Below are 15,834 nucleotides of genomic sequence, written 5' to 3' on the forward strand. Positions count from 1 at the left end.
ATACAGTAATTAATGATGATCGATTTTAATTATAAATTCATATTTGACCTTGACCGTGACCTTATTATGGCCAAATCATACATCTATGGATAGGGAAAATGCTCCTCTTTCCAATGGCAGGGTTGAATCTGGATTTAGTCATTTCCTTGCGGTTTTACGATAATTAGCATTTTCCGATAAATTCGTATTTCCGATAAATCGTATAAAACATCGGTAAAAATGAAATATACACTTTGACTACTGTTTTTGATAGGGTTATGGTCTTTACTCTTGGCTACAAAAAAAAATATTTAAAAACATTAACCTCTTAACATCCAAGGGCCCCCATGTGGACGATTCTTTGTCGACCTCTAGTGGCTCGGGTGTGCATTTATTTTAATACAATATATAGATAGAATTAAAGCCCTATTTGTTGCCTGTCGATTGCCCTTTCAGGTGACGAAATCCGTTCAGCGGTTCTCGAGTTACATGCCGATATGTGAGGCGTGCCCCAACGTACGCAAAAGTACACATTACCACCCCCGACTCCCGGGGCTCTAGCTCCGTCAATCATTTGGCGAATACGTCTCTATTGATCAATTTATGATAACAAGGTCTTAAAAAGTCTTGACGAGGGGGGGTGGGGGGGGGGGGGGGGGGGGGGGTTGGTTCATATGCACACCGAATCAAACATCCTGCACCAAATGGTTCGGTACAAATACGTTAATGCTGGACCACGGTGGGGGGGTCGTGAATAGCCATGATCCCTCTGTTCTAGGGTCCACAGGATTAAAGGATTTGTGAAGCACTGAGCTATAGGACATTGCGGTATGATGACATTATGTAACGTGATACAGGCCATTTACAACTGGTCATATCAAAGTCTCATTCTGTTATATATTAAGAATAAGCGTAAAAAAGAGATTATTGAGGTGGAGTCTCGTTGTTATCACCATATTGCTCATGAGTCATGATATCTGATCGCTTAGGCCCCACTACTGTACATCCTCCCTCCCCCCAAGAACTCAACAAAGCTGAAATAGGACACGGGGGGCAACATTTCTAGACCCTAAACACACGAGGGTAATAGTGACTAGTATGACGTTTAGCGCCTGGGCTTCATCCACACAGAGGCATACTGTGTTGATACTGTAATAAACTGCCATGATTACCTGGCTATTGAGTTACAGTGCAGCTCGGCGACTGCTTCTTGGCCCTTTTCCTCCCCATTGTCTGCGGAACAATGGTCTCATCTCGACGGAGGCTGCCTATCGATCGTTATCTTGGCTTACATGGCACCCGGGTGTGCACACAGAGGAGAGACGGAGCCCAGACGCTCTCTTCCTGGAGATGAGACTTGTTTTACGTTATCATTCCGATAGCCTGAAAAGGTTTTTTTTGCGTTGGAGTTCGTAAAATGACTTCGTAATGGTTTAGTAGGTAGGCATCATACTGTATGTTAAGTTGTGCCTGTCCTGTGACAATAATGAATGGGGGACTTTTTTTTCCATCCATAATATTATTGCCTTTTTAACCATTGAATGATGTAGGCTTAGAAGTTGGGAGTTAGAAGTTAGAAGATCATATGTGAGATCTCACATCCTCTCTCTCTCTCTGTACCACATGATTTGAGAATGTGTGTGTATGTGTTTGTGTGTGTCTGCTGAATTAATGAGTGGGAGAGAGGAAGCCACAGCCCTGGCCTGTAGTTCCTCGCTGCCTACTGTTGCACTCTACTCTGAGGACCATTGTGCAGCAACAGAGGCACTAAAACAACAGCACGCCTACAGAGAAATAACAGTCCACGGCTCCGCGTGTTGAATAGACAAGACTGTCCCAAGACATGGCTTTGTGTTGTGTGGAAGGGTGTTGTTGTATTCGGAAGTGGAATGGATCTTGAAACTGAAAAGCCCCATTGAATGGAAGAATGGTGTCGATTATGTTGGCCAAATTCTGTAATCGGGTTGTCAGCCTGAATGTAAACGCTAACCTAACATAACTAGGTGGCTTTCACATATAGTTTGGTGGACTCTCGGTGCAATTCGGGGGGTGAAGTTGCAACATTGTTGCATTCTTCATTTGGTTCGGTTTGCTTTCACACTGCAATTTGTCAAGTGCAATAAACTTTCTGAACAATGTCACACGATCGAAAAGGGCGCTCTTCTATTGGATATATACAATCCCACAAACAGGCTTCGAGAACAGCTCTACAGCGCACATGCACACACACCACATTATTCTGCGAAGCAGCCCAGCCCAGCGCACACACATACACACACACACCACATTATTCTGCGAAGCAGCCCAGTGCACACACATACACACACATTGTTTCCTTCTACTCAAGATGCACAGTTTATCGGGTCACTTCCTATATTTGGTCTTGCGTTTGGTCCGATGAGCATTCACACCATAAAAGTATGCACCAGGGTTGAACCGAGACCTACGTTTTCAGGCGGACTAGAGTTCGATTTTTTGGTCCGCACCAGAGTTTGAATGAGCTTTCACACTACCCCAAACCAAGCGGACTATCCAAGGAAACGAACTCTGGTGCGTTTAAAGCGGACCAAACGGCTCTGGTGTGAATGCGACCTTAGGCTAGGACTTAAACTGAACCAGCCTACTTTACCAGTCTTTTCCCCCACGCCCTAGTTGGTGCACTTGGCCACTCGACACCAGACCTTATAAACTTAACCCGTACCCTTACCTTTACCCTAACCTTAACCTCGGTGGAGACCTCGTGCCCCTAACCTAAACTAGAGATGAAAAACATTTATTTTTGGACATTTTCTTCAACTAAGGCTACGTTTAGACGGAGAGAGTCTGAACAGAAACCGCAAAAGTCGTCTTACGGTTTCACTTTTAATTTTGCGTTTAGACGAGCGTTTTGGGATGGAATTCTCCGTGCAGACGAGGCTGTAACAACTCGAGACAACGGAGCCCCGCTGTCACACGATTGGCGCATATGTCACATGACGTGCTGTGAAGACCCGCCCTACTCTGCCTCTGATTCGCAGACTGTGGGTGGGGAATGTGATTGGACCAAAGCAGAGTCACTCACAGACAGTGGGTCCAGTCACGCCACGGGACAGATTATTGTGTATTTAAAAGTACTGCCAATGTAGCCTTCAGGTGATCGCCATGGATAGAATCAGACATGCTTTATTTACGCTTCTAGGCTACTGGCGCATGCCTGTGATGTAAGCAGTACACGCGACGAGAGCCTTGACAACCCTTTCGTCATCGTTTTATGCGGTTTGACAGTTTAGATGAGAGCGCAAAGGTTTAGCGTTTCTAGGAATTCCACCCTGGAAGGTGGTCTCACTTTTTTACGGTTTCACCCCGTAAAAACGCCGTTTCCGTATAAACGAAAGGCACATCCGAAAAAATATTTTTGCGGATTCACCTGCTAGCGTTTCCGTCTAAACGGGGCCTAAGACACAGGAGCAAAATGTGGATATAAAGCAGCGCTGGTCATTTCTCACTGGTTGCTGCTACATTGCGTAACTGTGGCTTTGTTTCCTGTTGTTTACACCTGATACAGCGCCCACACGTTCCACATTAGCCATCTCCTCCTTAAATCACAATTGTGACAGGCGGTGTTCGCATCATGCTACACGGCAAAGCCAGTACCAGTAGTGTGTTTGTCTAAGCACAGGCCCTCTGCTCCAGATACCTTACCTGGTCCGCAGCCACAACCACACTCACCACTAATCCTATTTAGAGAATAAGGGCTAAGTTCAGATACTGTAGCTAGCTAGCTAGTTAGCTAGCTGCAGGGTGACTCCCCTTTCTCAGAATGGCCCCTTGCTGTGCCAATCCTCTTAAATCAGTGGCCATGTTGAAAGCTACTAAACCAATTTAAGGGCTCAGTGTTCATTCGCTCCACCTATGTGGAGTTTCATTCTCAGTTTGCGTTGGCTTGGTTAGCCTGTAGGATTAAGTATTGTTTGTATAAAATGCATGTTAAGTAGGGGTCTACAATTCCATACACAATATGATTTCAATACAATATTTTGAACAACCTGAATGAAGAAATGTTTTCCTTTTTTAAAGGCATAAAACAATGTAATTTCCCCTATATTTCCATTTCTTATGGAAATGCCAATTATGTTGTACACTAGAGTTACATAGTATAGTTGTCATGAAGATTTAGCTGAGTCTGACATCCTCAGGGCAGTTTTGTTGGTATGTTTAGAGATATAACCTAATTAACACTTTGGTTGCCTTGGGTTAAATTCATGATATACCATAGGTTGCCGGCTCTATTTGTCTATGGAGAAGTACCCCTTCTTTGCATGGCTATAACTTTTTAAATTCTATTGCTACATTGCCATTATTAGGGCCCATTCAAAGTCCTATATGTATTGTTCATTGTGTAGCAACGTTAAACTTTTTCATTCACATATTCATAGTAAAGTATGGTCTAATGTATAAGTATAAGTCCTGAGAGCAGCTGAAAGGAAGTATAGAAAGTCACGCCTCACTGCTGACATCGACACATATCACAACCTCTTGTTAACATTCTCCAAAACCATCACTAATGCCAAAGCTTCTTTCTTCCACCATAGGATCGAGGCCTCTGCCAAGAATCTTTGCAAACTGCATGCTACCATGTCCTCCCTCCTCACTCCCCCCCCACCCCCCCCTCCCTCATCTTTCTCTGCCGAAGACTTTGCGATCTTCTTTGAGGAAAAAGTGGAGAACATCCGCAGCTCCTTCTCCCAACCCCCACCCATTCCAAATGCTGAATCGAGAACCTCATCCTTCACTCTGTCATCTTTCTCTCCCATTACAGAAGCAGAGACCCTGACACTGGTAACGTCGAACCGTCCGACTACTTGCCAGCTGGACCAGCTACCCTCCCCACTCCTCCAGACCATAGCACCAGACATCCTCCCATTCCTAACTGCAACCATCAACTCCTCACTCAACTCGGGGGTGGTCCCCACCTCCCTAAAACAAGCCAGAGTCACGCCGCTCATAAAAAAACCAACCCTGAACCCTACCGTCATAGGCAACTACCGTCCTGTCTCTCTTCTCTCCTTCCTTTCTAAAACACTTGAACGTGCTGTATCCAACCAACTTACTGCTTATCTCTTACAGAATGACCTCCTAGACCCTAATCAGTCAGGCTTCAGGACTGGTCACTCCACAGAGACAGCCCTCATTGCGGTCACAGAGGCACTTCACTTAGCAAAAGCGAAAGGCCTCTCCTCTGTCCTGATTCTCCTAGATCTATCTGCAGCCTTCGACACAGTCAACCACCAGATCCTCCTTGCGGCCCTCGCAGGAATGGGAGTGGCTGGCTCTGCGCTGACATGGCTGTCATCATACCTCAATGACCGCTCCTACCAAGTGTCATGGAGAGGGACCCTGTCGGCCACCCGCCCCCTGCGGACGGGTGTCCCCCAGGGCTCGGTTTTAGGACCCCTTCTCTTCTCCCTCTACACTAAATCACTGGGTAACATTATCACGTCTCATGGCTTCTCCTACCATTGTTATGCCGACGATACTCAACTCTTCCTCTCCTTCCCTCCCTCAGATATCCACGTCTCTGAGCGGATCTCGGCCTGTCTGTCCGACATCTCAGCCTGGATGACGTCCAACCACCTCAAACTGAACCTAAGCAAAACAGAATTGCTCCACCTGCCGGCCAAATCCTCCCCCCTAACCGACCTTTCAATCACAGTCGAGAATGCAGCTGTGACTGCATCCCCGACCGCCAAGAACCTTGGTGTTGTCCTCGACGACCAGTTGAACTTCTCTGCTCACATCGCAGCAACGACCAGAACCTGCCGATTCCTCCTGAGCAACGTCAGAAGGATCCGCCCCTTCCTGACAAAAGAAGCCACCCAACTCCTCGTCCAATCAACAGTCATCTCCCGCCTCGACTACTGCAATGCACTGCTCGCTGGCCTCCCGGCCACTGCCACTAAGCCTCTTCAACTCATTCAGAACGCAGCGGCCCGCCTGATCTCAAACCTACCGAAGTCGGCCCATGTCACCCCACTTCTTAGGGACCTGCACTGGCTCCCCATTGCTGCACGAATCCGCTTCAAGGCCCTCGACCTAGCATACCGTGCGGCAAAGGGAACCGCTCCCGCCTACCTCCGGTCAATGGTCTCTAACTACACACCCTCAAGACCCCTACGCTCTGCATCTTCTGGCCGCCTCAGACCTACTCCTATCCACGCTCCGGGAGGGTCATCAAAGAGAAGTCGCCTATTCTCAGTCCTTGCCCCACAATGGTGGAATGAACTACCCACCCCAGTTAGGACAGCCGAATCACGTCCAATCTTTCGCCGTCGACTAAAGACGCACTTCTTCAACCATTATCTGAATTAAAAAAAAAAAAACAATAAAAAAAAATCTAACCCTAACTAACCGTACTGTCATGCACTTGTCCTAATAAACTAACCTACACTGTAGCACTCAACACTTTGATGAACATTGTTGCTCAGCTGATAGAGTTGTGCCCTTCCTGATGGCTTGTCGTACAGAACTTGTAAGTCGCTTTGGATAAAAGCGTCAGCTAAATGACTAAATGTAAATGTAAATGTAAGTATGTTTTCATCTCTTTCTGCAGCTTTCTCCAGAACGTGATCTATAGCCCCAAATGCATTATATTGATGATGCAATACAGTTTTATGGCAATCAGCGCGATATAAAAAATTCCAACTAGACACACTTCTAGAAGTTACTACACGTCATCTGATGTTGACCGGATGGGCTAGGGGGCGTTTATAATTCCGTGGGCAGCGTTATACCAATCATCTAATGTGGGTCAAATGTTGATAATAGCAGTTAGTATCGAAGACGGTAACGTTACACGCTGAAACTCACCCCAGTCTCCGCGCGCCGTTGGGCGATCATCGTAGAGTAGAAGTCTTATCATTATGGGATGTAAATTTACCCGGTCCATCTCCAGCTTGTATTTACATTTACATTTACATTTAGTCATTTAGCTGACGCTTTTATCCAAAGCGACTTACAAGTTCTGTACGACAAGCCATCAGGAAGAGCACAACTCTATCAGCTGAGTAACAATGTTCATCAAAGTGTTGAGTGCTACAGTGTAGGTTAGTTTATTAGGACAAGTGCATGACAGTATGGTTAGTTAGGGTTAGATTTTTTTTTTTTTTTTTTTTTTTTTAATTCAGATAATGGTTGAAGAAGTGCGTCTTTAGTCGACGGCGAAAGATTGGACGTGTTTCGGCTGTCCTAACTGGGGTGGGTAGTTCATTCCACCATTGTGGGGCAAGGACTGAGAATAGGCGACTTCTCTTTGATGACCCTCCCGGAGCTTGGATAGGAGTAGGTCTGAGGCGGCCAGAAGATGCAGAGCGTAGGGGTCTTGAGGGTGTGTAGTTAGAGACCATTGACCGGAGGTAGGCGGGAGCAGTTCCCTTTGCCGCACGGTATGCTAGGTCGAGGGCCTTGAAGCGGATTCGTGCAGCAATGGGGAGCCAGTGCAGGTCCCTAAGAAGTGGGGTGACATGGGCCGACTTCGGTAGGTTTGAGATCAGGCGGGCCGCTGCGTTCTGAATGAGTTGAAGAGGCTTAGTGGCAGTGGCCGGGAGGCCAGCGAGCAGTGCGTTGCAGTAGTCGAGGCGGGAGATGACTGTTGATTGGACGAGGAGTTGGGTGGCTTCTTTTGTCAGGAAGGGGCGTATCCTTCTGACGTTGCTCAGGAGGAATCGGCAGGTTCTGGTTGTCGCTGCGATGTGAGCAGAGAAGTTCAACTGGTCGTCGAGGACAACACCAAGGTTCTTGGCGGTCGGGGACGCGGTCACAGCTGCATTCTCGACTGTGATGGAAAGGTCGGTCAGGGGGGAGGATTTGGCCGGCAGGTGGAGCAATTCTGTTTTGCTTAGGTTCAGTTTGAGGTGGTTGGTCGTCATCCAGGCGGAGATGTCGGACAGACAGGCCGAGATCCGCTCAGAGACGTGGATATCTGAGGGAGGGAAGGAGAGGAAGAGTTGAGTATCGTCGGCATAACAGTGGTAGGAGAAGCCATGAGACGTGATAATGTATATATATGGTATATACGTCCAAATCATGTTGTTTATCGAGTTATTGGCAATCGATCACTGTGTAGCGTGACGAGCCAGAGTCCCGGGACCTATAGCGAGTGCCCGGAAGTACTACGGACGTCTAGCACAACCTCTATGGCACATCCTGTTAAGCGATTGCGCCGATCGGCCACCAGATGGCGCTCCTGAACCGCCAGAGAGCTCAGTGGGTCCTGCTGGTGGATCTCAGGCCAGCGGAGGGGACATATGAATCCGATCGCAGATTTTTGAAATATTGATATAAGGACGCTGTACAGCGTCCTCCGGCAACTTGAGCATGGCCAGCAATGACGTCTAAACACGTTTCATGGCAGTCAAAGTGTTAAGAAATAACAGATGTTCTGATAATGATATCACAATCCATATTTTCGTCTCGAACAAAGTATATTATCTAGTGATGCACAATATATCGGCCGCGATATAATATGTATATGGCAGTTTTTTTACACATCGGTATCGGTCCGATATCAAGATGGGGCCGTTATGGGCCGATATAATTTTTTTTTAATATATATATATATATATATATATATATATTTACATGTTTTGGCCTTAAATAGTTTCAAAATATCAGTCATTTCTGAAAATAAGTTACAAAGGTAAAAAAATTATGCGTTTTGGAAAATAGCTCTTGATTATCGTAAAAAAGTGTTTTCTATACAGAGATATCGACATCGGTAAATATCGGTATTGGCCAGAACAGCAATATAATATCGGTATCGGCCACAATTTTCACATCGGTGCATCACTAATATTATCACATTTTCTTATTGCACTATAATGGTGTCACGATATTGTCACACCCCTATTACAATAGATGTATTTACGATATTGTATACTGTGTTGATCTTTGCTGCAAAACCAATTTCCCAATGAGGGATAATAAAGTTCTACTTCTACTACAAATGATTGAATAGGTGGAGATCAGTGTTTGTCACTGAGCAATGCAATGTTTAGCATAGTCTAATATTAATCTATAAACATGAGTAAAAGCCTTACAGAGGCTGTCCCTTTTTTAATGGAAAAAAAAGTCAGCATTGCAAATGCAATATGTAATGGTCATGACTTTTCTGAATGTAATGGTTGCTTTTCTCTCTCTTTCAACAGATTCTTATAGAGTTCTGTGCCGGTGGGGCTGTGGATGCCGTCATGCTGGGTGAGTCGGCCTCTCTAACTTGCATACAGTTTACAAAGTCAAAACTGAAACGGTACACATGTCGCACATAAAACACTTTGCATAAAACTCCCCCAAGTCACAAACTGAACTCCCGGCCACATTACACATTTTGCAAGTAGGGTTGGGTACCGTTCACATTTGAACCGGTACCTGCCTGGGAATCGATACTGGTACACCGACGGTACCTTTTTCGGTACTTTCATAATAACAAAACATTTATTTCAGTTTTAAAACTAAACTAAAGTCTAAACTTCTAAATTTCAACATTGTTATCACACCACACAAACTAAAAACCCTCCCTACACCTCTCTCCCAAACTGTTCCTACAACAATCTTTTTACGTTACATGATCATGTATACATTTATTATGCATTATTATTTTTTAAGTTTAAATATCAACATTATCTGGCCATCTTAAGTAAATACTATCAAACTTAAGAGTACCGAGTTCAGGTACCCAACCCTAACGGCAAGGCCTGTGTAGAGCGTCCTTCCATCAGCAGCGCCTAATCTAGCTTGAAGTCTTATTGCCCTGGTATGTACAGAACGCATTAGCGTACAGCACCACGATAAGGAATGCTCAGTATGTGCTTGTGTGCTCCCTCCCTGCCCGTCGACAGAGCTGGAGAGGGCCCTGACGGAGCCCCAGATCAGGGTGGTGTGTAAGGAGACCCTGCAGGCCCTCGTCTATCTCCACGACAACAAGATCATCCACAGGGACCTGAAGGCCGGGAACATCCTCCTCGGCCTGTACGGCGACGTCAAGCTGGGTAAGAGCCGGCGAGAACACACCTCGAGACGACGTCTGTGATCAACCAACCTGTGTGTTTTGGTAGCTGGAGCAGGACTTGTTTGTGTTTATTAATAATAATAACAACTTTATTTATATAGCACCTTTCATACATGGATTGCAGCTCAAAGTGCTTCACAGCAAATAGCATAAAATGAACATAGGCATAGAATTAGCATACAGTTGACAGAATAAAAGCAATGCATAAAGTGCAGACATAAGAATAGGGATGAAAGACGATAAAAGTAGAAAGTGCAGACATAAGAATAGGCATAAAATAAGTACAATAAGTACAGTGTTGCTCGAAAGCATGCGAGAAAGCAAGTACAAAAGTGCAACAGTACAAACGTTTAAGGCGGTGGTGGCTGTGGTGCTGGGTCTTAAAAAAGGTTGTAACACGTCCTGCCGAAAAATAAAATATAAAAAAATATTTTTTGAGACAACAATATTTGCATATATGATTTTCTTTTTGCCACTTATCAAACTCCTTAGCAGCTTCTTTATTGTTACTTCTGTTCTCATGTAGCCTCTAATAGGCTGTAGCCTCTAATACATCACTCATGGTAAGTAGACCAGACAAGCTATATCACATGTGCTGTATGGGCGCATTTAGTTGTGTTGTGCGCAGATTTAGTTGTGTCTGTAATAGAGATGGATTAAACAGCGACTGTGTGCAAGAATTGCGCACAGCAAGGAGTGTGTGAGCGTCGATACATTTTACGTTATGTCTAGATAACGGTTACCAGCACGAGATAGAGGATGGAAAAAGCAACTCCTTCTCCCCAAAGTATTTACAAAAAACAACCTGCATTTAGATATTGACAGGGAAATATCCATAATCAAAGCCTTAATGTTGTTATTTATAGAGCACTATATGCAGCCCAGTGTAGTTGTGGGTAGTTTGTTGTTTCAAACTTTCAGTGCATAACGCCGATCCACAACGTTAATATTTCCTTTCATAGTCACTTCAGCAACACGGTAATTTCCAAACGGGTAACAGACACGAGGCAGAATTGTCAAAGAATTATCTAGACTGCCCACAACTCTTTCGTTGCACCGCAGTGAGCTGATCCAAAGAATGATCTGATCCCTGACTCAAAACCGTGATACGATACGAACCATGTGTGTTGTGTTCCTTTAGCAGCCCTAGTCTTTTGGACAGACATCTCTTAACACATTGGGCGCCAGCCATTAGCCTGGTCCTTGTAGCTAACGTGTCACGTTTCCATAACATATTTTTACTGTGCGTCACTATGTTTGGAGAGCTATATCTATATTCTATATTATAGCTATGGAAACGATACTATAGTCATTTGACAGTGACTTTCTTCCGTCGAACATGCAAAAAAAGAGATAATCTTTTCATGCATATGTTCGCGCACTATCCCCTGGTGAATATAAGTATAGTTTAGGAGTGATCCGGGATAATTCCTGAAAAGCGTTATAGGGCGCTACGTGTATTCTACTATAAGCGTTGCCGTTTCTTGCCTGGACACGCTACTATTTCCAAATCAAATGTATATAATCGGTATTATGTTTCATCATGAATGCATGAAAGGGGGGGGGGGGTCATGAATACAAATATTGAATAAAAGATAAACGACCAAAACCCGACTTATCTCGGGTCTGGAGCCGAATGTGTTAAAGCCAGTGAGACACATACTGTATCAACACTCCCTGCAGACAGGGGATGATCCCTGGCTACAGTGCATTTGTTAATGATCCCTTTATATTTTTCCCTGCTCTCCCCTTTACTAAAGAAAAAGGACATGCTTACTGTGACGAGCCTGGTGGTGTTCAGGCTTGACACGGACCAAAACAAACAATTTCAATGTCCACACAAGCACAATTTCAATAAACAGGGATATTTATTGATCAATAGTACATGTCCGATGAGCAATAGAGTAGTCGAATAACAGTCCAGGTTCAAAACCGTTCCACCAGGCTCTCGTACAAAAAAGGAATGTTCAATACTCTGGGTTTGTCGTCCGGTCCAGGGTCAGTTTCACAAGGGGGTATCTCAGCCAGTCCAGGGTCCAGTACCACGAACACCTTCTCACTTTCACATCTCCTTCCAACTACCTCTCACCTCACAAACTCAGTATAACACTCTCTCTCCACGATCTCTGCTCCTTCCTCACCTCCACTCAACTCTTCTGTCTCTCCTAGGGTTTTATGCTATGTGTGTGTGGGATGTGGGTGATCACAGGTGTATTCCATCAGTCCTAATCAACTCCTTAATTAACTCTCCTCTGCCCATGGCAGTAGTATCTCCCTTCCTCCACGTAGCCATGGGACGGGGGATGATATCTGCCCCAATACATACACAAAAAACACAAGCTGCCCACTCATCCTGTAAACTGAATGAAATGAAAAGATATTCACTCATTTAAACTCTGTGAAGGCCCCACTGGTAGGCTGGTAATGATTGGAGAACATTGTACAGCAGTCATTAGATCCTTTCGCACACGCACTGGACTCCTGACATCAGCTGCACGTTAATCGGATGTGCTGTATGTGCAAATGCAAACGTTCAAATTATTTGGCGCAGAGTTTACCCTCCCAACACCCAAATCCTAAAGTCCACTGTGACGAACCTGGGGGTGATCAGGCTCGCCACGGTTCAAATACAAACAAACCCGAATGTCCACGCAAGAGCAATATCAATCAATACAAGTATTTATTGAATTCAGGGCAGAATCCAGAGGGGAAAAGCAAATGGTTGTGATTCAGTCCGAGGGTCAAAAACACAAAACAGGCTCACAGACAGAAAAAGGGATTGTTCACAATTCGGGGTAGTCGTCCAGTCCAGGGTCAGTACACAAGGGGGTATCTCAGCCAGTCCAGGGTCCAGTACACAAAGAACACCTACTCGCCTTTACCTCTCCTATTACTACCTCTCACATTCAAAACTCTGAATACTACAATCTCTCTCTCTCTCTCTCTCTCTCTCTCTCTCTCTCTCTCTCTCTCTCTCTCTCTCTCTCTCTCTCTCTCTCTCTCTCTCTCTCTCTCTCTCTCTCTCTCTCTCTCTCTCTCTCTCTCTCTCTCTCTCTCTCTCTCTCTCTCTCAATACACAACAACTCCAACTCCGCTCAACTCATTCCTCTCTAACCTAGTGGTTATGTAGTGTGTGGGACTGGGTGTGTGCATGTGAGATGTGGGTGGACTAATGATGCGCAGGTGTGTTCTATCAGTACTAATCATCTACCTAATTGACTCTACTCCTTCCGTGGCAGAAGTATCTCCCATCCTTCACATATCCATGGGAGGGGGGAGGAGATCTGTCACACCACGTAATGACAAACTGTGCCCATGTGGGAATGTCTGCCATGGAGAATGGCATGCTGTGTGTTACATGTGCAATGCCTGTACCCGATCCTCTGTGCAATGGTCTAGAATTCATGTGTGGAAAAAGGCTATTGTCTGGCCCTGCTGCCTGGCACATAGTGCATGTATTATGTACCAGTACCACACACACACAGTCACACACAGTCACACACACACACACACACACACACACACACACACACACACACACACACACACACACACACACACACACACTGTCTGCAGCAGATATAGTAATGTAAGTTGACTTGAAGAGGGAGATGAGTCACTGCTGTTGTAGGTAACAGACTGATTATGCACAACAGCCGCTTGGTCCAGTGACATAACACACTGTCTGTTCTTCCCTCGCCGTCGCCGACAGCCGGGACCCGTATGAGCAATTAGTCACACATAGTATTAAGCAAAGCAAGATGTAACTGTCCAGAAGCAGTGAGGATGTTAATTAAGCATTATGGTTTGTTGTTGTACGTTTATGTTTTGTTGATGCAAGCACTAACGAGATTTAGCGCTCTGCAGCTGTTTTCATTGTGAATGTGTTTGGCTTATTATGATTTGGAAGACATTGTTGGCATTTTGTGTGACTAATCTGTAGTCTGACTTTAATCATGTCTTCCAGCGGACTTTGGGGTCTCGGCCAAAAACACCAAAACGTTACAGCGGAGAGACTCTTTTATTGGAACACCATACTGGTGAGTGGAATACAAACACCTTACTGGTATGAAAACAATATACTGGTGAGTGGAATACAAACACCTTACTGGTTATGAAAACACCTTACTGGTGAGTGGAATACAAACACCTTACTGGTATGAAAACACCTTACTGGTGAGTGGAATACAAACACCTTACTGGTATGAAAACACCTTACTGGTGAGTGGAATACAAACACCTTACTGGTATGAAAACACCTTACTGGTGAGTGGAATACAAACACCTTACTGGTATGAAAACACCATACTGGTGAGTGGAATACAAACACCTTACTGGTATGAAAACACCTTACTGGTGAGTGGAATACAAACACCTTACTGGTATGAAAACACCTTACTGGTGAGTGGAATACAAACACCTTACTGGTATGAAAACACCTTACTGGTGAGTGGAATACAAACACCTTACTGGTATGAAAACACCTTACTGGTGAGTAGAATAAAAATACCTTACTGGTGAGTAGAATAAAAACACCTTACTGGTGAGTAGAATAAAAACACCTTACTGGTATGAAAACACCTTACTGGTGAGTAGAATAAAAACACCTTACTGGTATGAAAACACCTTACTGGTGAGTAGAATAAAAATACGATGAGTAGAATAAAAACACCTTACTGGTGAGTAGAATAAAAACACCTTACTAGTGAATAGAATAAAAACACCTTACTGGTGAGTAGAATAAAAAGACCTTACTGGTGAGTAGAATAAAAACACCTTACTGGTGACTAGAATAAAAACACCTTATAGGTGAGTAGAATAAAAACACTTTACAGGTGAGTAGAATAAAAACACTTTACAGGTGAGTAGAATAAAAAGACCTTACTGGTGAGTAGAATAAAAACACCTTACTGGTGAGTAGAATAAAAACACCTTACTGGTGAGTAGAATAAAAATACCTTACTGGTGAGTAGAATAAAAACACCTTACTGGTATGAAAACAATATACTGGTGAGTGGAATACAAACACCTTACTGGTTATGAAAACACCTTACTGGTGAGTGGAATACAAACACCTTACTGGTATGAAAACACCTTACTGGTGAGTGGAATACAAACACCTTACTGGTATGAAAACACCTTACTGGTGAGTGGAATACAAACACCTTACTGGTATGAAAACACCTTACTGGTGAGTGGAATACAAACACCTTACTGGTATGAAAACACCATACTGGTGAGTGGAATACAAACACCTTACTGGTATGAAAACACCTTACTGGTGAGTGGAATACAAACACCTTACTGGTATGAAAACACCTTACTGGTGAGTGGAATACAAACACCTTACTGGTATGAAAACACCTTACTGGTGAGTGGAATACAAACACCTTACTGGTATGAAAACACCTTACTGGTGAGTAGAATAAAAATACCTTACTGGTGAGTAGAATAAAAACACCTTACTGGTGAGTAGAATAAAAACACCTTACTGGTATGAAAACACCTTACTGGTGAGTAGAATAAAAACACCTTACTGGTATGAAAACACCTTACTGGTGAGTAGAATAAAAATACGATGAGTAGAATAAAAACACCTTACTGGTGAGTAGAATAAAAACACCTTACTAGTGAATAGAATAAAAACACCTTACTGGTGAGTAGAATAAAAACACCTTACTGGTGAGTAGAATAAAAAGACCTTACTGGTGAGTAGAATAAAAACACCTTACTGGTGACTAGAATAAAAACACCTTATAGGTGAGTAGAATAAAAACACTTTACAGGTGAGTAGAATAAAAACACTTTACAGG

General features: G+C 44.1%; 1 protein-coding gene across 1 annotated transcript in view; it reads left to right on the forward strand.

The window, feature by feature from the left end:
- Nucleotides 1–15,834, forward strand: part of LOC311231325 (STE20-like serine/threonine-protein kinase) — an 86,757-nt gene that overhangs the window by 8,312 nt on the left and 62,611 nt on the right. Inside the window, exons 3-5 of the mRNA XM_084317877.1 lie at nucleotides 9,162–9,210; nucleotides 9,852–10,001; nucleotides 13,989–14,061. Coding sequence (XP_084174003.1) covers nucleotides 9,162–9,210; nucleotides 9,852–10,001; nucleotides 13,989–14,061 — 272 coding nt within the window. The remainder of the gene's footprint in view (nucleotides 1–9,161; nucleotides 9,211–9,851; nucleotides 10,002–13,988; nucleotides 14,062–15,834) is intronic.

The sequence above is a fragment of the Notolepis coatsorum genome (genome assembly GCF_963971535.1).
Source record: "Notolepis coatsorum genome assembly, chromosome: 7".
In the NCBI taxonomy this organism is placed as follows: domain Eukaryota; kingdom Metazoa; phylum Chordata; class Actinopteri; order Aulopiformes; family Paralepididae; genus Notolepis; species Notolepis coatsorum.